The following is a 25,898-nucleotide window of genomic DNA, read 5'->3' on the forward strand; positions in this document are numbered from 1 at the left end:
GCTTTTTGAAAGATGGTTTGCTACTCGCAAGTAGGCTTAAAATGCAGATTTTGCCACCCTCAGATGGGCTTAGGAAAAGATGGTTTCGCCACTATCTAGTGGGCCTAAAACATTTGATGATTTATTCCAATCCAAGTAACCCAACCTTCACCCACAGGCATTCAGGCAGATATATCACATAAGCATATTGCCTCATGGTAAGCATGCTATCATGGCATTCACTCACACGCATATAAGGATGCTAAAGCATAAAACTCACCGAATACTCCAAGCCAAAATAGAAACTACATTAGAAATCATGCATGATCCTAAGTATACAGAAATGCCTAATGCAACACATGCAAGAATGCAAACTATAGCAGGCTCGGCTATTCTAAACATGGCATATGGAATGCGGCAACTAACATGTATTCAATTTGGAATTGAAAGTACAATGCAGTTAGTATGATGCGCCGAGTCCGGTACATGCAAAAACAGAAGAATGAATGCAAACATGCTATCATACTGTATGTTAATTGAAATATGCCCTAATCTAACCATCATAAGCGGATAAATAAAAGGGAAGAAAGACGTGGGGTTGGAAGACATACAACACACACACGCACACTTATTACAGTTATGCCCTCGTGCAGAGGGTCCGAATAATACAGTCCCGAATAAAAGAATATTACAGTCCAAATATTACAGTCCAAATAATATACAAATTCCTAATTAATTAATCAAATTAACCAAGAAAGCTGTAAAACTGGCATGCAAGCCAGGGACTGCCTTGCTTCTGATGGATGATGCATGTCCGGGTTGTCTTGCGCGGAAATCCACCGGGATGCCCCAATTAGCCTATGTTTAGCAGTTATTCTTGAAACGCGTGCCAAGTCCCAAAAAGTTGCTGATTCTTCATTTTGCTGCAACAGAGAGCAGGAAAGGGGCATAGCAATGTATTTTCACAAATATATGCATGCCTCGATCCTCGTGCCACCAATCACGCATACCGAGACATGATGGCCGAGGAGTCGAATTGCACAACTCAATATAGAATGAATGCACATGAAAACACAACAAGACCTACCTCCATCATGGATGATCCGGAGTGTCGGTGACTGGGGAATTGAGACACATTCCATCACTCGAAGTACGAAATGCACCTCGTTTCCCGTGCCCGGGCTAACTCCTATTCCGAACACGATGCAATATGCATGACATGCATGAAATGCAACTAAGATACAATCCTAACATACACAATGCTATGGAATGACATGCCTCGAAATGCGTACACACGGGCACGCAAACTGAGGAAATACATGAATGCGATCTAAGATACAACCTAGTATGCACTATGCTGTGAAAATGAGATGCCTCGAAATGCGTGCACACGGGCACGCAAACCGATGCAATGGCATACGCAATGCAAATGACATGAAAATATGATATTGGCTTATACCAACATGAGAGAGCCTCAGCCACACTCACATAGGATGCCGATGGATGAAAATGAAGTGCCTCGAAATGCGTGCACACGGGCACGCAAACCGAGACAATAGCATACGCAATGCAAATGACATGAAAATATGATATGGGCTTATACCAACATGAGAGAGCCTCAGCCACACTCACATAGGATGCCGATTGATGAAAATGAAGTGCCTTAAAATGCGTGCACACGGGCACGCAAACCGAGGCAATGGCATACGCAACGCAAATGACATGAAAATATGATATGGGCTTATACCAACATGAGAGAGCCTCAGCCACACTCACATAGGATGCCGATGGATGAAAATGAAGTGCCTCGAAATGCGTGCACACGGGCACGCAAACCGAGACAATGGCATACGCAATGCAAATGACATGAAAATGATATGCAAACATGCTAATGGAATTTCAGCACTGAAATATGGGGGAAAACAGCCCCGAAATGAGGCGAAAACACACCCGATGCATGGAATCTCTCCCGAAATGCAAATTAGGCGCATAGAATGAACTACAGCTATACAAAGCATGCATAATTGGTACATGAGATGAAAAGACAGAAGCAAGGCAGCCTCAAAATAAGAATTTTTTCAGTTTATGGCATGGCCAAACAGCAAACAAAGACAGGGCAACAATGGCATGCAAAAAATGGCCCTAAATATGAGGTTATGAAGCAACTCACAGCTGCTGACTTCAAACAGGTTAGGGCCCTTCAACAACATTGAAGAGGGGCCCAAAATAAGCACATTTACAGAACTGTAAAAACCCTAAAAACAAACATAGATATGGCTAAGCTCTTATGCAAGAAAAGGGGCCAAAAGGTGGCCAAAGAGGCAAGTGGTATATGCACAGCCCAAACTGAAAAATTCCCTTCTACAACATTGAAGAGGGACCAAGAATATGCACATTTACAGTTTATGGCAGCCCCGAAATCAGTATACAAACATGCTAGAAATGCAATGCAAAATGAGGCTCAAAAAGTGGCTATAACATGAGGTATACAAAGAATTCATCAAAAAAGCAAAGACCCTTAATAAAACATGTTAAGAAGGTCAAAATAAGACTTTTTCTAGCTCTATAAAACGCCCAAAAATGGAAGCATAATGGGCTGCCAAGACATGCAAGAAAAGGGGACCAAGGAGGGATATTGAAGCAAGTGCAATATGGGGGGCTCAAACAGGGTTGAGCCCTTAATGAAACAAGAAAATGAGCTCAAAAAAATGACCTTATCAGTTTTGGTCGGAGCTCAAAACAATAATCATATATGGCTAAGAAAAGATACCAAAATAAGCTCAAAAAAGGAAAAAAAACTACTTACCCTTGAAGGCTTGACTTTGGTTGCCTCTTGGCTTGAGTTTGTGGCTTCTTAGGCCTTGGAGAACACCTTCAAACTTCTGGAATGGAGGATGGAAGGGTGGGGGTTGGTGGTGTAGAAGAAATGGTGGTGTTGGACTTGGAGGTTTTCAAGGAAATGAGATAGATGGAGGAGGATTTTTGCATGCAAGCTTGAAGACCAATTTTTCTAACCCTCCAGACCAATGCTTGCAGCTGGTTATAAGGACCAAAAGAAGGGGGAGCATGGAAGGAAAGGGTGGGGGAAAAGGACCAAGGCTTTCCCCCACAAAATATCCCCCGGATTGAGATATTTTCTGGGGGAAACAGCTATATAGCTGTAAAGTCCACAGTGTAAAGATTATGGCCGGCCACCTTTTGGAGTTGCAGGTGGCCGGCCGGCCACCCCCCCTAGCCGGCCGGCTAGGGGTCAAAAGGGTCAAGTTCACTTAGTGGCCGGCCACCATAAAAAGGTGGCCTCCCAGGTCCCCTCATCACAACCCTGTGGTTCGAATTTGGAAACTCTAAAACAGGAGAGAGAGCAAGCCATTTTTAAGAGGGGTTCAAAAGGGTCAAATGGAGTTTCTGGCCGGCCAAATAATATTAGGATCCTCCCATGTGTGTACAACACAAATATGTGGTTTGGGGTTGAAGAAAGTGGCCCCGAGGTGTTCAACATTGGCTCGGAAGTGCGAAAAACGGGTGTCGGAGGGCGAAAATGGAATATAACTGGTTGCCAAGATAATTTCTGGCCTCCCACCCTCCAGTGACCTTCCTGGTGATGAAACAGAGGCACCTGTCAAAAATGAACGAAAACCGATGCGAAACGAATGCTCGGGGGCCAAAACACGCAGTTTGGGGTCCCGAAAATGGGCTGCCAAGCACTGAAAGTGGCGTTCTGCTACGAAGTGGGTTTCTCAGACTCCAGTGTCCCTTGAAAGGGAGTAAATAAGATGTATGCCAAAAATCAGAGCAAATGGAGACGGTTAAGCGGTCCCGAACCGAGGCACACGGCCAACAGTCCCGAAAAACCGGAAACCGGGCTCCGAAATGGGCAAAATGGCCTACGACCATAAAACGTAGCCCACGGCCACTGAGAGATGGTCCACGGGACCTCTCCCTCCCCTCAAGAAAAGAAACAGAGAAAACCGAGCCTGGTTCGCAAACCGAGGCAGGGCACAGAAGAGGGTTCGGAAATCCGGAGGCAGGGCACATGGCCGGGACTCTGAGACTTCTGAACGAGCGCGATATGCAACATCACCAAGCGCTCAATTGGTGACGTCTGAGTCTTAAGGTCGGTCAAAAATGGGGTGTCTACACTCCCAATATAGTGGGCTGGCAGTCGGGTTAGGTGATGTTCAGCAAGATTTGTGCTGACACATGAGATAGCAGAACCACGTGTCGAGAGATCACTGGGAGTAGATTTGGGGCGCAGAAGGTATATAAGCAAGTCTGCGCCCCCATGCTGGACAGACGAACATTTGGTAAGAGAAATACTTACACTCAACTCAGTCTTCTCTCTCTCTCTATCCATGTGTGTGTGTCTAACTTGATCGTCGGAGGGTTTTTCTGGCCACACACCGCCGGGTAGCTCACTGCTGTTGTGCACGCAGGTTATCGGACAGAAACGGAGCTTGGAAGAAAGGAGTGCGGGCTTGCCTGAATATTTGCTCCCCGTACATAACTAATAAAAAATGAAGTAAGATTGAAAAATTTATTATTGTAATTTTATTCATTGATAAATTTATTTAGATTTTACAAACAACAAATTTGGTACTAGATCTTTACTAGCGCGCAGAGAGAGAGAGAGAAGATCTCACTAGTAAAAGCTTTGATTACCATGTAATGGCTACATCTTGACGGCCAAGATAGTTACGGTATCAAATCAATGTCTAAAATAGTAGATCGATACTGTAAATGGCCAGATTTAAACGGTCGCTCTAAAGATTAGCGATGGTGAAATGTAGATCGGTGATGGTGGAGGTGGTTAGTGATCGGTAGTGGTGGATCAACGACGATAGAGTATAGATAAGAGATGATAGTGCAGATCGACGACAAAAAATTGTAGATCAATGATAATGAAAGTAGAGGTGGAGGTGGTGGGTGGTGATCTGAGGCTATTAAAATGATAATGGAGAGAGAAAGAGCTGCCTTTGGCCTTCACAAAATAAAAATGAGAATAAAATAAGTATTTTATAATTTTTTAGTGTATTTAAAAGGTGTGTAAGACATGTAAGTATTTAAGTTCATTCAATAGGACTCACTCGAAATTTTTCCATAGACTAGTTTATTACACGGCTCACATTGGATTCATTTATATTATTATTCACAAGCTCATGTCAAGAGACAAAGGCTAGTTTGTCAAATAATTATTCTATTTTTCATAAATTTTATATTGGCTGTGTCCAACTAATAGTAAGAAGACAACTGAATAAATAGCCCAAATAATAAGGAGAAGGTAAATAAACTGTAATATATCATTAGCTAAACACATGAACATGTAATCACCCTAACCTACTAGATAATTTCTACAGTTTGTCAAAGTCATTATACTACTAGAAAATGCCTTTTTGCATCGGCTAGTGGCGGGTTTGGCAAACGCAACATTTGTAGGGCCGATCCTGACATTTGGGGTTAAGGTGAATTTAAAAAATGAAAGCTCCTCTTACATTAAAAAAAGAAAAAAAGTTTATGAATAAAATGATTAGTTATAATTTTTTATTTATTTGTAGTTATAAAAAAATTTATTTGCACACATAATTATTAAAATTATAAACAAAACAATTTAATAAAATAAAATTAGGACAAAAAAATTAGGAAAAAATTATTCAATTAAAACTAATAAAGACCTAAGTAAAAAAATTGGAGCAAAATTATTTATTCCACTAAAATCTAATAAATAAAGAAGGTTATAAAAAAAATTTAGGGCCCATATATTGTATGTATTGTTCTTCTTGAGCCCAAACATTTTTTTTTTAATATATATTTTCATCTTAATAAATATGGACAAAACTACACATATAAATAAATATGGGCTAAATCATATATGGACCCAATAAAATATTTTGAGGCCCTTCAAAAAAAAAAAAAAATTGAGCCTATAACATTTTACTAAATTTGAAGACCTTATTTTTTGGTCAAAATTTTGATACCTAAGACACAAGCCTTAGGCTAGGGTCGGTCCTGAACATTTGGATCGCTTTGTGTTAACATAAAAGGAACACAAATATGGGGTGAAAAAACAAAAATATTTGCCGCTGGAGTTAAGCCGTCACTAATTCTTAGTTACCGTAAAATATACTTTTATATTGTATTTGATTGGGAGATTTGAATAAGGATTTAAAAAAAGAAATGGAAAAGTAGGTAAATATGAATAAAACATACCTATATTTCACTTAATTTTACACACTTTTTCAATTTCTCTTTTCAAATCCGTTCTCAAATTCTCTAACCAAACACAGGCGTTAATGCCGCTAACTTTACAGCCAAAAAAAGTTCTTAAAAAATATGAATTTTATTTGCGACCACCAAAATGCCAATGAAAAACATGCCTTAGTGTTAGCTAGTGCCCGGACACGAAAAAGTCCAATATTTATTTGCGACCACCAAGTTGCCAACGCAAAAAAAATAAAATAAAATAAAATTAGGGAACCATAGCCACAAATACTATCACCTAGCAACTTCTTTGGCCACCTTTTTGTCATCATAACAAATAAGTCATTTTATTATACAAAATTAATTAGGGATTTGTGACTGGAAGAAAATCCATCGCAAATATCCAACAAGTTTTTATAAAAGATAAAAGTAAATAAAATTGAACCTATACTACAAAACATTTATTTGTAATTAATTTATAGATTAATTAATCAATAATTATAAATAGTTATGTACATTTGGAAAGTTCCAACATTCATATGTATGTGTGTACCATACCATGACCCATCGATCAACCATTCTCCCAATATATGTATAACTAAGGGCAAACGGTGAGGATCAGATTAGATGGTTGGCTTCTCCTTCTGGGATTTTTCAAGTCAGATCTCTGTATGGGTGGCTTCAAGCTGATGAGGGTCATGTTGTGGAGTAATCAAAATTTATCTGGAATAATATTGCTCCTCCGAAAGCCAAATTTCTATTTGGGCTGGTGTGGAGAGGTAGACTTAAGATTGCTGATTTCCTTCATAGAATTGGTGTGCCGAGAGGTAATTCTATTTCCTTGTGTCTGTTTTGTATTTCTGTGTGCTGAGAGGTAATTCTATTTCCTTGTGTCTGTTTTGTATTTCTGTGTACTGAGAGGTAATTCTATTTCCTTGTGTCTGTTTTGTATTTCTGCCCCTGAAAATATTAATCATATTTTGTTACTCTGCCCTTTTGCTTGGAAGTTATGGTCTGATGTTATTGCTTGGTGGGGAACTCAATGGGTTTCCCCTGGTTCTGTAATTGAGTTGCTTTATTGGTGGTTTGGGTTCAAGTTCAGAAAGAAGGAACTTAGGATCTGGAATGTCGTTCCTATTGCTGTGGTGTGGTCTTTATGGAGGCTTAGGAATGAGTGTTTATTTAGGGGAGCTCAACCAAATTTGGAGGTTATATCAGAATTAATCAAAGTCATAGTGGCTTATTGGGCTAAGAATCATCATATTGGTAGCATGTATTTATTTCATGATTTCATCTCCAATATAGGTCTGATCCGTAGTTGCCTCTAAGGTTGTGGGGTTGTTTACAGCTAATGGTTTGCGTTGCTATGGCCTGTTGCTGGCAGTGGTTCCCTTTACTATTGGTTTTGGTTGGTTTTTATCAGTGTATATGTAGCAGTGTGTGGTGTGCTGATTTTTGAGTGGTATGTATTTGGAGAAATGTGCTCTAGTAAAGGTGTGTTATTGGTGTGTGCTTTCCTATTACAGCTGTATTGGTGTTGTTGTTGCTGCTGATTTTGGTTTGGTTTAAATGTTAGCATGGTAGTTGTCCTGGTCTAACTGTAAGGTAGTGGTGTTTTGCTGCTGTGTGTTGTTCTGAAGCAGCTGTATTGGGGTTGTTAATGCATTGGCTACTTTATGGCCTATATGGTGGTTCAGGTTTATGCGTGTGTTTTATGGAAAGTACTCTAGGTTGGTAGAGTTGAGTGTATTGATATTGTGAAGAGTTGTAGTCTGTGGTAAAATAGAGTTTGTAGATTACTTTACTCAGTGCATGAGTTGGTGTTTATTGTGTAGCAGTTCGGAAGATAATTGGGTTAGTGGGTTGTAATCTTGTAATTGTTCTAAACTGTTGTCTTTAGCTATGTCATAGGGGAGCTTGCTCCAGTTGCAGTGGTCTGTGGTTATGCTGTCACTGGTTTTGTATTGCTGTTGTTGGCTGGTTTGTGTGGTTGTTTCTACTCTTAAGTGTTATTTGTTCTTTTCTATTTCCTCGTTTCTTTGTTGATTGGTTCCTCACCAATCTTGGGTCAAGTGCTAGCATACGATTGTGCTTCCTTTGCGGTGCCAACCTAGTTGGGATTGTTTAGGTTAGCTTTGATGCTCTCTACACTTCCCTGCTTTGTTGATGATTGTCCTGTTTTGTATCTTGATCCTTTCATCAATAAAGTTTTTTTTGTTGATAAAAAAAAAAAAATAGAGAGTACTAAGAGATCAAAGTTTCCAAAAAACAAAGGTGGGGAAATTACACCAATCAATGGTAATTTGAAATAATTATTAATAGTTATAAACTTTACCACTTATTTGTAATCAGTTTTTAAGTTATACACAGGTATGAAATTTTTCCCAAAAAAATATTATGATGAGGACAAGATAACTATTTTGGAATGAGGATAAGGTCTTATCCTTGATTGGAATAACTCATCCAAGGGTGGAATCAACCCAAATTTTGATTGATTTTATCCAAAGTCCAATTTGAAAATAATTCAAAAAAATAAAATAAAAATAGAAGTTATAATTCGAGGAAATATCCATTGAAGTGATAATGTTTGAGAAAATCTATTATTGGATAACTCTTCAAAAAAAATAAAAAAACTATTTTAAGATGTTAACTATAAAAATCCATTTTTCTGGATAATTTAATAATTTTCTGAAATAGTTCATATAACAGGCTAATCACCTCTCTTGATTATTACAATTTTAATAAATACAACAAAAATAAGCCAAGAGTCTCAATAAGTAACCAATTACTTAATAGAAATCCTAGAAGGACACTACTACCTAGTCTTGGTTTCAAATTGGAATGAAGTGAATTTTATATCATTGGAAATATTTTTAAAATTATGAATAAATGGTCTTGGTAAATTTAAAAATTTAGGAAATTTCCATGTAAAATTGCCTATGAAATCCAAATTCACCGTTGGGTTTACAAGTTTCAAATGAGGCTCAAATAAATCATAATGAGACTTACCATGGCTTTAGGTTTGAGAAGGGTCTCTTGATCCAGATTTAGTATTTTGAACCACTTCAAGAATTTCTCGCAGCCTGGACCGTTTCCAGCTTTTGGCATTGGCCAAAAATCCAATGACGGACTTCAACTATTATAGCGAGTTGAAATGTAGTGTATACACTTACATGAATACTATTTACATAAATCTCACTGGCTTATGATACTAGGAAATGTTGTAAATTTAACTGGAAAAATATAACATTTTTTCATAATCAAATTTTAGTTATACAATTGAATTGATTTATTGCAAAATATATATATATATATATATATTGGTTAATTTTTTCTCTAATGATGTTACAGGGAGATGTAAAGATCATTAAAGAAATGGGTCTAGATGCTTACAGATTCTCTATCTCATGGTCCAGAGTATTGCCACGTAAGATGATCAATCATATAGTTTCTCTAAATGTTATCAAATATGCATTATATATGCATGGAAGAAGTGTCCTATCAAAGAACATAGGCAAATGAAACCACAATTGTAACAAAGAAATTGTGAAAAATGGGCTCAAATGAAAATGTAAAAAGAAAGTGAGACCCAAAATGAGATTATAATCATTTGATTTGAGTAATCCTAGGCATTTAACAAAAAAGGGAGAAAATTTTTTGTTAGAAGTTATGAACTAGGATGATCCAATCAGTGGTAACCATACTATTTTTTTTTTATCTTTCTTACTTATATTTGCATAATTTTTAGATGATACTTGTAATATTTCTAGGTGGAAAGCTAAGTGGTGGAGTGAACAATGAAGGAATCAAATATTACAACAACCTTATAGATGAGCTCTTGGGAAAAGGTTATGATTCAACTTAATGATGTCACACCAAGTTAATATGGTAGTAGCAATTTTAAAATTATAATTCATATTGATTGTGGGGATATATTTTTTGAGTACTAACACGTGGCAAGGTGACGCCGACGTGTCAGTCGAGGTGCCACGTGTCCTGGTTGTTATGCCGAGGTCATTTCGGTTAGGCCGAGGTTATCTCCGAAGATATTGGAATCCGAGATAAGCAGATAAGGGATATGGGACAAGAGTCCTAGAATAAAGAGGAGACTTAGCCAAGATAAGGATAAAGCTCTTAGGGAGTTTATCTTTATCTCTTGAGAAGTCCAAAGTAAGTACTGAACAGGAGTCCATAGAAGTCAGGCTTCTATTGGGACTAGGATTGAGTTAACTATAAAAGAGAGGCACCCCCATGGGTCTAAGGTACGCAATTTATATTCTAAACAGTGAGTTTAGTACTGTTGATTATCTTTGAGAGATATACTGACTTAATCATCGGAGTGCCCCCGGGTGGACGAACCACCGCCGGAGTCTTCTCCTTCTGTTGCAGGTTTTATAGGTGACATCTATCCTGCCAGTGTTTTCTAGCTGAGTACTAAGTTGGCAGTGTGGTCAGATTTTCACGCACACAATTTAGCGCCGTCTGTGGGAAAGAAAGTAGAATAGATGGCCAGTAACGGACAGAAGGAAAAGATTGGGGACGATAGTCCTGCTGGGAGTGGGAGACCTATTGACCTTGATATCGAAGGAGAAAAGTCCAACACAGAAACTCATAGACAAGCTCATGGAATAAAAGACGTCGGCCAGACTGGCGACGTACCGGAGAAACCTAATCGAAGCGGGTGCTACAACGAAGGCGACCTCTGGGTATGGAAGGACAGGTGCCTACGAAGGGACGAAGAGGTGAAAGAGATGGCAAACAAATTGGCAGACCTGCAATCGGTCGTCAATTTTATGATGTAAAATAACGTCATGCAGCCACCATACCCACTGCAGGACACGCCGATGCCAGCAGCCAATGCCCAGAAGAAAGGGCAGAAAGCAATCCCAGAAGCCCCCCAGCATACCAGGAGTGAGAGGCACTCTCACCGGCCTTCTAGGGAAGTCGGGCGAGGGGAGCCGAGAAGAGAAGAGTCCCGAAGGACATATCACACAAAGGACGCAGACCCCAAAGAATATCGGCATGTTCAAGGGCAGGCGCTGTGTTTTGACACAATCCATGGAGAAAGATTAAAACGGGCCCACCACGAGGCCGAGAGCAGTATACCGAAAAGACTGAAGTCAAAAGATAGCCGAGCTCCAGAGAGGAGTAAAGAAGACTTGAGAGACTACCACAAGAGGAAGCAGCAGAATGCCGAAGCCGAGGTAACTTCCCCTATTAAGCCAAGGACACCATTCTCGGTGGAATTGGACAAGTTTGAGGCACCGAAGAGATTTAGTATGCCAAAGTTTTAAATATATGATGGTAAGTCAGATCCCAACTTTCATGTTGGATTATACCTGAATTCAATGGCATTATATAGCGGGAACGAGCCGTTACTCTGCAAAGTGTTCCCCTCATCCTTCGGGGAGATTGCATCAGATTGGTTTCACAAACTACCGAAGGGAAGCGTGAAGACTTGGGAAAGCCTGGCTGAGATGTTTGTGGCCAAGTTCGTGACAAACAAGTTGCAGCCACTGAGGGTGGACGTATTGATGTCTCTAAAGATCAGTAAGGATGAGGGTCTCAGGGCCTATGCAAAGAGATACTATGAGGTATTCAACCAAATACCAGAGTGTAATCAAGAAGTGGCGGTCGTATCCTTCAAGAACGACCTGAAGGATGACTGTCCACTACGAAAGTCATTGGCAAAAACATTGCCAAAAAGTATGGAGGAACTCATGGCCAGAATCGAGAAGTATGCTAGAGCCGAGGAAGATACGTCGGGAAATAAGGAGACAAAGCACGAGAAAGGAAACGGCTCACCGAAGCGAGGCCGAGGTAACAATAGATCTTTCAAACAAGAGGCAGAACTGAGGGCTATCCAGGCAGTGACAACTGTGTTCCAAATCCCAATTCACAAAGTCCTGGATCAAATCCGGAACTAGCCCTATTTCAGAACACCAGAGAGGACTCTAGGAGAGTTCATGGGAAGAAACATTGGCAGGCATTGTGCCTACCACAATGATGATGGGCATACAACTCAAGGTTGTAGAGCCCTAAAAGCACACTTAGAAGACCTGGTGAGGCAAGGCCACTTGAGGGACATTGTCGATGAGGCCAGAACAAGGGAGGAACAGGCAAGACTGCCTCAGGTACCCGCAGCACCGCCTCCCCCAGCACAGCAACCTCAGGCAAGAGGACCTCGGGTAATTAACGTAATTCACTCAAAGGTCAACGAAAACGAAATCCGAGGAGAGACCTAGAAGGTGAAACACCTACAACATGTCTACCAAGTCGGGGAGAAAAGACATCAGGCAGAAGAGTGCTAGGGACCAATGATAACCTTTTCTGAAGCCGACCCAGAGATGGTCCAGCATCCGCATAATGATGCCTTGGTAGTATCCCTCCAGGTTGGGGAGTGCCAAGTGAAACGCATCCTGATTGACCAAGGCAGCTCTTGTGACATCATATACGTCTAATGCTACAAGGAGCTCAGCCTTCACCCAGATGATATGGAATAATCCAATGGCCCAATGGTTGGGTTCAATGGAACGCCGACATGGCCACTGGGAGCAGTAAGCTTGGAGGTGCAGGCTGGCACCAGGAAGATCAAGACAGAATTCACCATCATCAACACACCCTCCCCTTACAACATCATCTTGGGAAGGCCATGGTTGCATGCGATGGGAGCAGTTCCCTCAACATTACATCAACTATTATGATTCCCAACAGAACATGGGATAGAGGAAGTCAGAGGCGATCAGCTGCAGGCGAAGAATTGCTCCATGGCAGCAGTGAAATCTACTTGTAGCATACGAGAGCCAGAAAAGGCAGAAATTGAAGATGAGGGTGTAGAAGTCCTAGAAGACGTCGGCAAAGAGCCAGCCGAGAAGAGTGAAGAGGCACTGAAGAAAATCCTCGTCCAGGATGGGGATGAAAAACGCTTCTTTCTTCTCGGCTCGGGCTTAGACGAAGAAGAGGAAAAAGAGTTGGAAGCTTTTTTTAGAGCAAACATTGAAGTGTTTGCTTGGACACTTTACGAAATGCATGGCATTGACCCCGAGGTCACTTGCCACAAACTGAATGTTGACAGGTTAGCCAAACCTGTAATTCAAAGAGCCAAAAGACCGACGTTGATGCACGTCGAAGCAGTAGAAGAAGAAGTAGACAGACTTCTGGAGGCCAGGGCCATTAAAGAAGTTCACTACCCGACATGGTTATCCAATACAGTAGTGGTAAAGAAGAAGAACGGTAAATGGAGGGTCTGCGTAGACTTTACCAGTCTCAACAAAGCCTGTCCCAAAGACAGCTTTCCTCTATCCAAGATTGACCAACTAGTAGATGCCACTTCAGGGCATGGAAGAATGAGCTTCCTAGATGCCTACAGGGGGTACCACTAGATAGCCATGTACCCTCTAGACGAAGAGAAGATCGCGTTTATCACCCCAAAAGGCTTGTACTGTTACAGAGTAATGCCTTTCGGGTTGAAAAACGCAAGAGCAACTTACCAAAGGTTGGTAACCAAAATGTTCAAACACTTGATTGGCCGAACAGTAGAAGTCTACATCGACGACATGGTCGTTAAGACCAAGGAGCCTGAGGGTCATCTCGCCGATCTAAAAGCAGTCTTTGAAATCCTTAAAACATATTGGCTCCGACTCAATGCATCGAAGTGTACATTTGGAGTTGGATTTGGTAAGTTTTTAAGATACCTAGTGACCAGAAGGGGCATCGAGGCCAGCCCAGATCAGATCAAGGCCATCCTAGAGTTAAAGAGCCCGATGTCGGCAAAATAGGTGCAGATGCTAACTGGAAGGGCCGTAGCCCTGAACAGGTTCATAAGCAGAAGCTTAGACAAATGCAAACCTTTCTTCAACTTGGTGAAGAAAGCCACAGACTTTCTTTGGACAGAGGAGTGCAAAGAAGGATTAGCTGATCTGAAGAAGTACCTGACCACAACTCCAGTTCTTTCGAATCTAAAACCTGGGGAGGAGCTGTTCCTGTACTTGGCGGTCTCAGAACATGCGATCAGTGTAGTACTAATCCGAGAAGAAAAAGAGGAACAAAAGGCTGTTAACTATGTAAGCAAAACCCTGGCCGATGTAGAAATAAGGTATTTACCATTAGAAAAATTGATGTTGGCCTTAGTAATGGCTTCAAAGAAGTTGAACCATTACTTTCAGGCCTACAAGATTGTGGTACTAACAGAACACCCACTGAAGTCCTTGTTGCAACAAGGAGATTTAACAGGAAGAATTGCCAGATGGGTAGTGGCCTTAGGCCAGTATGACCTGGAGTTCAGGCCGAGAACAGCAATCAAAGGCCAAGTTTTGGCCGACTTCGTGGCCGAATTCACGCCAGAATCCATCGTACACCGGGCTCCGTTGAATTGAGATGAGCGATGCCCGAGCAAGGAAAAAGAAATACAGCCGAATACAAAAGAACAAAGGAAAGAAGAAAGACTCAGACCCTGCAGCATTTACATCGGCGACTCCTTTCGACTGCTCATTGATGGGAGCTCAAACTGACAGGGAGCAGGGGCAGGAGTAGTATTGATATCTCCAGATTGAGAGATATTGGAACAGTCCATTCGACTGGGGTTAAAGGCCTCAAACAAACAGGCAGAATACGAAGCACTGATTGTAGAACTGAAGCTGGCAGTAGCAGTAGAAGCAGACGAGGTAATAGTTTTTTGTGACTCACAACTTATAGTGAATCAGACAACATGAGAGTTTGTAGCTCGAGATGAAAGAATGTCGGCATACACAAAGGAGGTCATCAGGCTAGCAGCCTTGTTTCATAACTGCCGACTACTTTAAGTCAGCCGAGATGATAACTGTCATGCCGATGCATTAGCCAACCTAGCCAGTGCCATACAACGTGGAAAAGCAAGGACAATAATGGTCGACTACTTGTCGGGCCCAAGCATCGAACCACGAACCACAGAGCATGTAGCAATGTGTGTGGACATGGGACCAAGCTGGATGGATACAATTGTTGCATTCTTGAAAGAAAGAAAGCTGGCAGAAGACCACAAGGAGGCACACAAGGTCAGATTGAAGTCGGCAAGATTCAGTTTGACAGCAGAAGGACATCTTTACAAAAGGTCCTTCACTGGACCCCTTTTAAGGTGCGTACACCCTTTGCAGGTTGAAGATTTTTTTATATGAAATTTATGAAGGAATTTGTGGAAGCCACGCTGGGGGCAGATCACTAGCTCATAGGGCCATTACCCAGGGGTATTGGTGGCCCTACATGCAAAAAAATGCAGAGGCCTACGTGAAGAAGTGTGAACAATGCCAAAGGTTTGCACCTTTGATACACCAGCCAGTTGCTGACCTGAACCCTGTATCCAGTCCTTGGCCGTTTGCCCAATGGGGCATGGATCTCGTTGGGCAATTGCCCCAAGCAACTGGGCAAAGGAAGTACTTGCTGGTAGCAACAGATTACTTCACAAAGTGGATAGAAGCAGAACCTCTTGCCAAGATCCGAGATGTGGACGTCAAGAACTTCATATGGAGAAATATCATCACCAGATTTGGGATTCCGAGAGCATTAGTTACTGACAATGGAACACAGTTTGACAGCAAGCTAATTAAGAGCTTCTGTGCAAAGTTCAAGATCAAGAACTACTTTTCAACCCCAAGCTTTCCACAAAGCAATGGACAAGCAGAAACATCCAACAAAGTAATTCTGGATGGGATAAAGAAGAGGCTGTAGGCGGCGAAAGGAAAGTGGGTAGACGAATTTCCCAATGTACTCTGGGCATATCGGACTACGCCAAGAAGGTCAACAGGGAAATCCCCCTTTGCCATGGCTTATGGCACAGAAGCAGTCATTCCACTGGAGGTCGGCATCCCAGGGATCAGAACCCAGGGAGTTGATAACGGGACTAATGATATACTCTTAGTCCGAGATTTGGATCTTTTAAAAGAAAGAAGAGAGAAGGCTGTCATACAGCTCACAGCATACCAACAGCAGCTTGCCAAAGCTTATAATAAGAGGGTCAATCCAAGAGAGTTTCAAGTCGGCGACCTAGTATTGAGAAAAGTCGTCGCAATAAAAAGGATCCTAGAGAGGGAAAACTTGGCCCAAACTGGGAAGGACCCTACCGAATCACCTCGGTATTAGGCAATGGGGCATATCGGCTTGAAGATAATGAGGGCAAAGCATTGCCAAGACCCTGGAACACTTGTAATCTGAAATGTTTCTATCATTGAGATTTGACTTGTTTTTTGCCGACGTCATGAATAAAATTTTAGCAAGATTCTTCAACACTTGTGACTGATAAAGATACATAATGTTGTTTCTAGAATGCATAAATAATGAGAACCTAGATAGAACTCAGGTTCACATTAGAGGGCAGAGAGAAGACAAAGATGTTTAACACTTGTTGAAATTTGTAGCAATTTACAAGTTGAAGAGAGAGAAGACAAAGATGTTTAACACATGTTGAAATTTGTAGCAATTTACAAGTTGAAGTTAAACCGAAATCATTGTTTAACGCTTGTTGAAATTTGTAGCAATTTACAAGTTGAAGTTAAACCGAAATCATTGTTTAAAACTTGTTGAAATTTGTAGCAATTTACAAATTGAAGTTAAACCGAGACCATTGTTTAACACTTGTTGAAATTTGTAGCAATTTACAAGTTGAAGTTAAACCGAAATCATTGTTTAACACTTGTTGAAATTTGTAGCAATTTACAAGTTGAAGTTAAACCGAGATCATTGCTTAACACTTGTTGAAATTTGTAGCAATTTACAAGTTGAAGTTTGTAGCAATTTACAAGTTGAAGTTAAACCGAGATCATTGTTTGACACTTGTTGAAATTTGTAGCAATTTACAAGTTGAAGTTAAACCGAGATCATTGTTTAACACTTGTTGAAATTTGCAGCAATTTACAAGTTGAAGTTAAACCGAGATCATTGTTTAACACTTGTTGAAATTTGTAGCAATTTACAAGTTGAAGTTAAACCGAGATCATTGTTTGGCACTTGTTGAAATTTGTAACAATTTACAAGACAAAGTCAAACCGAGATCATTGTTTAACACTTGTTGAAACTTAAGAAAAGCTTACAAGTTGAAATTAAACCGTATATGTTTTTCCCCTTGTTAAAGTTTATGAGAAATTTACAAGACAAGTACTTGCCGAGGTAGTTCCATCAGTTTGTATAACCGAGGTATGTCACCCTGAGAAGGTTGCACAAAGAAGGAAGAGTATATCAAAGGCATGCAAAATATTCCAAGTATAGAGGACATACAAGAGCAGTAAAAGGAAGATAAAGATTCAAGCATTCAGGGAAAGCAATTGCATTTGTACACAAAAGAGGGCACTATGGCCTACCAAAAAGTAATTGTTTGGGAATTACAGAGAAGGCACATCGGCCATGAGGAAAGCATACATTGTTTCAAAAAACAAAGTACAAGAAAGGAAAAGAAAAACATAAAGCTAAGGCTCCTCTCCAGTAGCAGTTGATTGAATTTGAAGTTCAGACGATTGTTGAGAAGCCACCTCGGCCGCCTTCTCCGCCGCAAGCTCAGTATCAATTTCTTGCAAAGTTTTATCAATACTCTTGTCAGCAAAGGTGACATCGGCTGGTGCATTCTTAGGAACAGCTTCCTTGGGAATCTCATCACCCTTCTCATCCTGAGTCAAGTTCAGGACTTGCTCATTCTGAGGAGGGGACTTGGCCCCATCAGCATCTTTGGGCTTCCTCACCAAGACCTCCTCTTCAGATTCAGAATCATCATCAGATCGAACTGGTGGAGGAAGTGGAGGGAATGGAAGAGGAATGGCATCAGCATTACGGAATGGCGAGTCCTCGGGGACATTAAGTTTTTTGAGAAGAGACATCCAACTAAGGGTGAAACCCTTGTTGCATGCTTGCTTCACTTGCTGTTCGTAAGCCTCTATGACATCGGCCATGCCCTGGGCATACGCCTTCTCGTCGGCATCTTGGATTTCGGCTTCTTTGGTGGCCAGGGCCTCCTGAAGCTCCTTTTGGGCCTGGGCCATTTTTTCCTCGGCCTCTCTTTTCTGGGACTCAGCCACTTTCCTGATAGTGTCGGCAGATTCAGCCTTCTCTTCGGCATCGGTCTGAGCCTTGATAATAGCCTCAGCCTGATCTTCCAACTTTTTCATCTTTGATTGAAGACTTTTGTTGGCTTTTTGAAGAAAAGAGAACTCCCTCTTCATGTCGGCCAACTTCTGCCGATTTTCGAAAGATTGAACAGAAAAAGAGTGGGCATGCTGGATGGCCTGAAAGAACACAAGGTAAAAGTTATTGCAAAATTTTCTAAGTACAAAAAAGAAAGAAGAAAATTACCAAGTAAAAGACACTTACTTGGACGGAGCGTTGAAGCATCAAAGCGTAATTCTCATACTCGCTCAACTCGGCGTTTCGGTCAAGATCGCTAGGGAGGAGCAGGGCGGTACTGAGAGCAACGTCGACATTTATGTCATCAACACTGTCTTTAGCCATAACTGGCTTATCTTCAAGGGTGATTTTGGGGGCCTAGGGAACATCATGTTTTTTTGACCCCGAGGTGGTTGCTGAGGATGACCTCGGCTTCTTCGATTTTGGGGATTCGGATGGCTGGGCCTCTGAGCGCCTCTTCCCAGCAGAGGGTTGAGATTTGTCACTCTCAGCCAATTTGGAGATCGGCAACGTATCCTCAAACTCGATCTGAGATACCTTAGCCTTTGGCTGAGCCTTCTTTATTCTTTTCAGCTTCGGAGGAGGTTGGGTTTGTGCTGGTTGATTGTCAACGAATGACGGAATACTGGCCAGAAGATTTTTTGCAACTGGTTTTGGGCGACCCATCTCGGCAGAAGAAACTGTTCGGCGTCGACGGCGGCGTCGGGATGTTGGAATCAAGTATGGAGCCGAGGTTGACGGTAACTCAGCTGGATCAGAGGTTAATCCTTGGTCTGTTCGAGATGTGGACGCAGTTTGTGGAGTTGTGGCAGAGGGTGGAGAAAGGCTTTTCTTCTACCTCCTAGGGACATCAGGCAGAGTTGACTTGTATGTTGGAATAAAATTGAGAAGCAGAGGCGCCTTCCATTGTGGACTGGCAAGTCCAAAAGTTTCTTCAAATCCTTACTGGGAATGAAGGATTGACGAAATTTTTTTGGTGGCTTAGGCACAGCTACAGGAGGAACAGACATTAAGAAATAGATAAAGTATGAAAGACTTTAGAAAACAAGTAAGTGTGAATGCAGGGCTCTTACTATTACCCTCTACAAAGACTGAATGAGGAAGAGGGAAGAGATGGAGATCCTCATCTGGGGCAAACTCCCAGTTCCCCGAAGTTATGAAATAGTCATCCCCAGCTCCCTTGTTGGAGTCAGGGAGGTCGGCGACGATTTTGTATTCGGTTGACCTCGGCTTAAGGTAATAAACGTAGCCGGTGTCTTTTTTGAGGCCACACATAGTGTAGCAGAATTGGATATCGGCTAGAGTGATCCTAGCGTTTTCTTGTTTGGCTAGTGCTATGATACCATTGATGGTTCGATAAGAATTGATGGCAAGTTGCATTGGGTTCAATTTGTAATAATGAAGTATTTCACGGAAAAGGGTGTTAAGTGGGAGCCGAAGTCCACACTCAAAAAGGCAACTACAGGGAGGGGCATGGAGTCATCAGTAGGCATGATGGAGTCATCATCCCCAGCCAACCTCAGATTGACATCGGCTGGGATTTCAAACTCCTGCCTAAAATATTCTAACTTGGATGGGATATTTACCCTATGTTTCCACATACCCATGATATCGGCCTGAATTAGAAGGGCTAGATTTCAGAAAGAAGATGTTTTCAAGAGGGTTATTTGCACCTCGGCAAAAACCTAAGTAAATGCTGGTTTCAGTTTTTTCCTAAGGAAATTTCTACAAGCAAATCCCAAACCTAGATCTATGAAAACGAAGATTGAAGGCACAGATCTGGAAAAGACACAAAAAACAGAAACAAGAACGAGTTTCAGAACCAAGAACAGAGATGGTCTATCAAAAACATAAAGAATACAAAGGGTTGAGGGCCAAGAACAGTGGCAAAACGTGCAAGAAAATTGTGAACAGTACGTGTATTCAAGACATAAGCAACGAACAAAATCAACGCACTCATGTGTATGATTCGCAAAATCAAATGTTTGAGCAAGGCAGTAATGACAACAAGTTCCAGAAAAAATCAAGAACTGAAATAAGAAGAAACAGTTGCTTACCAGAAAAAATGAAGCCGGTGTAAGGATCGCCGAAGTCAGACGACAGTCGTAGAGGCAACGAAATAGTGAAAAACACGCCGGAAGGGGTGAACGGAACGAGTTTCAGAACAAGGAAGCTTGAATAATGGGGGACTTGGGGAGAAAAGCCAAAGAGAGAGAAAGAGCTTTAGCACGAATAATGCAAAGTAAAAATCGGAAGGAAGAGGGAAAAAGTTTTGTAAAAACTTGAAAAGGCGCCGAAATCGCATTAATGAACCTAGAATGACGAAACCGTCAGACGGCGCACACAGACACAAGACGGCTTACAGGCGCGTCACAGGCACGATCCAGTAAGGATGAAACACGTGGAATGAAATAGTTGAATAAGTATTGTCTGACAGCTCGTATGTTAAAAAGAACTCTGGGAGTCCTTAGTCTTCATGAAGGCATATCGGCCTGAAGTGAATGATCTCGGCTGGGAAATATTAAGTCGACGTACTGGAAGGAAGTACCGATATAGGTTCCATCACCTCAGAATGCCGAGGTAATAGAACCTAGGGGGCAGTTGTGGGGATATATTTTTTGAGTACCAACATATGGCAAGGTGACACCGATGTATCAGCCGAGGTGCCACGTGTCCTGGTCGTTATGCTGAGATCATCTCGGTTAGGCCGAGGTTATCTTCGAAGATATCAGAATCCGATATAAGCGAATAAGGGATATGGGACAAGAGTCCTAGAATAAAGAGGAGACTTAGCCAAGATAAGGATAAAGCTCTTAAGGAGTTTATCTTTATCTCTTGAGGAGTCCAAAGTAAGTACTGAACAGGAGTCCATAGAAGTCAGGCTTCTATTGGAACTAGGATTGAGTTAACTATAAAAGAAAGGCACCCCCGTGAATCTAAGGTACACAATTTATATTCTAAACAGTGAGTTTAATACTGTTGATTATCTTTGAGAGATATACTGACTTGATCGTCGGAGTGTCCCGGGTGGAAAAACCACCGCCGGAGTCTTCTCCTTCTGTTGCAGGTTTTACAGGTGCCATCTATTCTGCCAGTGTTTTCCAGCTGAGTACTAAGTTGGCAGTGTGGTCAGATTTTCACCCACACATTGATGATATTTTTTCTTAGAGTGATTACCCAAATTTTTCATATATATATATATATTCTATAGCATCTCTCTCCTCAAAATTATCTTATCTTCTTATGCTGACATTTCTAGGTATAAAACCATTTGTGACCCTTTTCCATTGGGATCTTCCCCAAGCATTGGAAGATGAGTATGGTGGTTTCTTAAGCCCAAAAATTGGGTAAGTAATAATATATTCATCTAATGATTCAATTTTTTAGCTAGTCAATTTGTGAGATTTGTATATATTTAAACTAGATAGAAGCATATGAAAATTTCTTATTTTTGTTTTTAAATTAAATTGTTGGTTCATACTGAATATATATATAAAGGGAATAAAGCAAATTGCTTTTTCTCTTATAGTTTTGAGATGGTTAATCTCTTCATTTGAAATCAAAATATGTTCTGAATTGTTGAGTTTTTGTTTTTCCCCTTCTTTGTTTTTGATGGTTGTCAAATGGTAAATTTAAGTCAAACTAGGGTGAACAGTTGAATCCTTTATTTTCATCGCAAAGCCTTGCAAGTGGGATAGCTCAATTTATTTTTTAAGAATTAAAAAATAAAAATCATAAAATTTGATGAAAAAATTAGATTACTATACGTTCTGACAATATATATATATATATATATATTATAGAATATTGAAAGACATTTCCATATGAAACCTAGACTTTAACGGACATGGAATGCCTGCTACACGGCAGGGATGCTGTGCTCCAAAAACGGCACCGTTTTTTTTTTGCTCTATTTCTTTTTTTCGTTTAATTGTTTTCTTTGCTCACTCTATGTATGGCAATTTTTTCTCTTTTGACCTTTAATTTTTTTATTTTTTATTTTTTTCACTTTGACACTACATGCTTTAAGTTTTGTTCAAAATTAAACAAAAAAATGTTACGGTAATTGACACGTGATAAAAAATATATTAATATATTTGAGTTTGGATTTATGTTAAATGTGTGAGTTATATATAATAAAATATTTTTATATCACGTGACTATTAATATATTTTTTATATCTAATTTTGGACATAAATTAGCTTTTAAAGTATTAAAAAAAAAAATTGAAACATGAAGAGCTAAAGAGGGGGATAAAATTTAAGGAACAAAGTGAAAAAATGACCAAACTTAAAGGGACAAAGTGTATTTACCTTAATTGTACACTACAAATTTAAATTATGGAAGTATTTCTCATAGTATTTTTTAAAAAAAACAAATACACTAAAAGATATGCATAATTAAAATGTGCAAATCATATTATCTTGAATGTCGCACACTAAATTTAAATCTACACCATACAATTTTATTTTTTTTAAATAGTTACACTACATATTCAAATTTTGTATAAATTTCAAATAGTTTTTTTAAATATTACTTTTGGTACACTACATTTCTTTTAATCTATTTATAATCTTTCTTTATAATTTATTTTTCTTACTGTATTAAAAATTAGGGTCATATTAATGACAATTTAAGAAATTCTAATAAGAAAAAGAAAGCCTCAAGAAATTTAAAATCTCAATACAATTTTTACATATATCATTTTTTTTACATATCTAGTAATGTTACACAGAAAAAGTAGGTGTAAATTTAAACATAGTGTGGTGTAAGGTATATTCAAAATGAATATAGTTCATAAATTTTGAATTATAAATACGTTTTTTTTTATTTTACAATAATATTATGCACCAAAAAAACGTGGTGTAAATTTAAACTTTTACTGTTGTGTAAAAAAGTTGAAAAGTGGCTATGTATGTGGAACCTTTCATGAGAAATGGAACCAATGCATAGTTATTTTAATTAAACAAAAATAGGATTAAAAAAAAAAAAAAAAAGAAAGCAAAACGGTACTGTACTAGTGCACAGTAAGGACCCCGTGTCGGACTTTAGCATTCGATAGTAACCTAGAAATGGAAGTAGTCATAGAATTGAATTATTAATCATGAAGTCCTGAAGTTAATATGTAAAACATTGTAATGTACCTGTGTCATATTCCAACATTGATGATCGACTTTATAGGGATGATTTCAATGGCTTTGCAGAACTTTGCTTCAAAGAATTTGGTGATAGGGTGAAGCACTGGATCACCTTGAATGAGCCGTGGGCATATAGCATGAGTGGGTACGCAGTTGGTAGCTTTGCACCAGGTCGATGCTCTTCATGGCTACAATTAAATTGTACTGGTGGGGATTCAAGCACTGAGCCATATATTGTATCACACCACGAACTTCTCGCTCATGCAACTGCAGTAAATTTGTACAAGCGAAAGTATCAGGTCTCACTTGAAAACCCAAAGGAAACTACATATATAATTCACATTATTATCAAAGAGTTTTGAAGTATATGCTAATTTTAATGCTACTTCCTAATCATAGTCGATGGAAACTAAAGTAATTTTATGTTTAAGAATAGATTTGCTACATATGAGAAATTTTTGATACAAATATATTAGATGGTTTTGAGTTACTCAAACGATGGAAATGTAAACAGACATCACAAAAGGGAAAGATTGGAATTACACTCATATCACATTGGATGGTACCTTTCTCAGAAGAAAGACAAGACCGTACTGCTGCACTAAGGGCCCTTGATTTTATGTTAGGATGGTGAGTGTTTTATAATTTTCCTTTTTGTGATAACGCATATATGGTACTGAACAATATTGTCATAAGTAGGGTCATCAATTTATAATATGTCCTAACTATGTTTTTCCTTGTGTACTGGAGGTTTATGGACCCTCTAACAACCGGTGACTATCCACATACAATGCGAACTCTTGTGGGAAAACGACTTCCTAAGTTCTCCAAAGAACAGTCCAAGATGTTAAAAGGATCATTTGATTTTCTTGGACTGAACTATTACACCGCTAATTATGCAGCATATGCACCAAACTCCAATAGTGTAAATGTTAGTTTTTTAACAGATTCTCAGGTTAACCTTACAAGTAAGTTCAAAGTTTTGTACCATTAATTAAAAACGTTATTATAACTTAATATGTGCTAACTAGACATGATTCTTTTGTAATGCTAGCTAAGCGGAATGGGGTTCCTATCGGTGCTATGGTAAGAAGTAGAAATTTAAGCAATTCTTCTTGTGGAGCTTGTTTAAATTTAATATATTTACCAACTTGCACATGAATAGAAAATTTTCATAATCAACTCTCTAACTTTATGTGATCTTACAGGCTGCTTCAACTTGGCTTTTTGTTTATCCAAGAGGCATTTATGATATTCTTCTCTACGTGAAGAAAAAATATAACAATCCTCTTATTTATATCACGGAGAATGGTAATTAGTTCATTAATAATTTTGCATTAACATAAAATTGTTTCACTTAGTAACATATAAATCTAATAAATTTGTAATTACAAATTAAGTTTACAATAAACATTCTTAGCCCATTCATTTCAGGGATTGATGAGGCAAATAATGCTACATTATCACTTGAAGAAGCCCTTGCCGACAACATGAGGATACATTACTATTATCACCATCTTTCTTTCCTTTTACAAGCAATCAAGTAAGTTCTGAAGATGACTAATAAATAATGTTGCATTTACAAAATATATGAGTGCGAAGGTTACACTACTAGCAATTATTAAAAAAAAAAAAATTATTACATATGAAGTTTGTTGTTGATTTTGTTTTTCATATAGGGATGGTGCTAATGTGAAAGGATATTTTGCATGGTCACTTTTGGATAATTTTGAATGGAGCTCGGGTTACACAGTTCGTTTTGGCATCAACTACGTAGATTACAAAAATGGTTTGAAAAGATATTCCAAACTTTCAGCCAAATGGTTCAAGAATCTTCTCAAAAATGGAGACATATGATTGAAAATGTAATTCTCCAATAATTTTGCATCCTACAAATGTAATAGTAAAATAAGTTAGATTCTTCTCTACACTTTGTAATGATCTCTAGCAACATTGTTTATGCTTTTAAACATAATTTAATGGTCATGCAAGAAAGAGATGTAACTGAAATAAATCAATAACAGTTATCAAAAAATCTGTTACATTTCACAAACCAAAAGTATCAAGAATAGACCAACTATTATTATTAGAATGCATATATTGATCACGATCACAAATTTAGCTAATACTAAACAAATTTGCCTTCAAAATAAAGAATATTCTCCTGTCTAGATAGACCAAGAGAAACCATTGTTCACTTTTTCAAGGATTTGTGCACGATTGCGATTTTCAAAGGTCACATTCTCATGACTTTCCTTGAAAAAGCCAAACAACTAAGGATCACTAACAGGTCAGTCGGGCTTGCCCAACCCACAAACTAGTTGTCCAAGGGCCTAGCATAGACCCAGCCTTTTGGCTTTGACCAATCAACAACCAATTCGAGTTGGGCCTATTCTAAAATCTAAAGCATATCCCACTCATAGACCCTAGCCTTGCGAACCAAAA

At 39.5% G+C, this 25,898-nt stretch overlaps 1 protein-coding gene and 1 long non-coding RNA gene across 4 annotated transcripts in view; both read left to right on the forward strand.

The window, feature by feature from the left end:
• The window catches only part of LOC114290520 (beta-glucosidase 12-like), a 70,357-nt gene extending 44,851 nt beyond the window's left edge, over positions 1-25,506 (forward strand). Inside the window, exons 4-13 of one of the 3 annotated variants that reach the window (XM_082906431.1) lie at positions 9,526-9,601; positions 9,945-10,022; positions 21,575-21,662; positions 23,497-23,752; positions 23,968-24,083; positions 24,204-24,421; positions 24,508-24,539; positions 24,662-24,764; positions 24,874-24,996; positions 25,133-25,506. In XM_082906431.1, coding sequence (XP_082762557.1) covers positions 9,526-9,601; positions 9,945-10,022; positions 21,575-21,662; positions 23,497-23,752; positions 23,968-24,083; positions 24,204-24,421; positions 24,508-24,539; positions 24,662-24,764; positions 24,874-24,947 — 1,041 coding nt within the window. In that variant the 3' untranslated portion in view covers positions 24,948-24,996; positions 25,133-25,506. The remainder of the gene's footprint in view (positions 1-9,525; positions 9,602-9,944; positions 10,023-21,574; positions 21,663-23,496; positions 23,753-23,967; positions 24,084-24,203; positions 24,422-24,507; positions 24,540-24,661; positions 24,765-24,873; positions 24,997-25,132) is intronic. The other 2 variants (XM_082906429.1, XM_082906430.1) reach the window with 2 other exon arrangements.
• LOC145807723 (uncharacterized) lies at positions 6,859-8,409 on the forward strand. Its single transcript, XR_014351027.1, has 2 exons — positions 6,859-7,048; positions 7,096-8,409. It is a non-coding gene; the product is annotated as an uncharacterized LOC145807723 (long non-coding RNA).
• Positions 25,507-25,898: the final 392 nt, after the last annotated feature.

Source organism: Camellia sinensis, chromosome 14, assembly GCF_055761805.1.
Source record: "Camellia sinensis isolate YWXY chromosome 14, ASM5576180v1, whole genome shotgun sequence".
Lineage (NCBI taxonomy): Eukaryota > Viridiplantae > Streptophyta > Magnoliopsida > Ericales > Theaceae > Camellia > Camellia sinensis.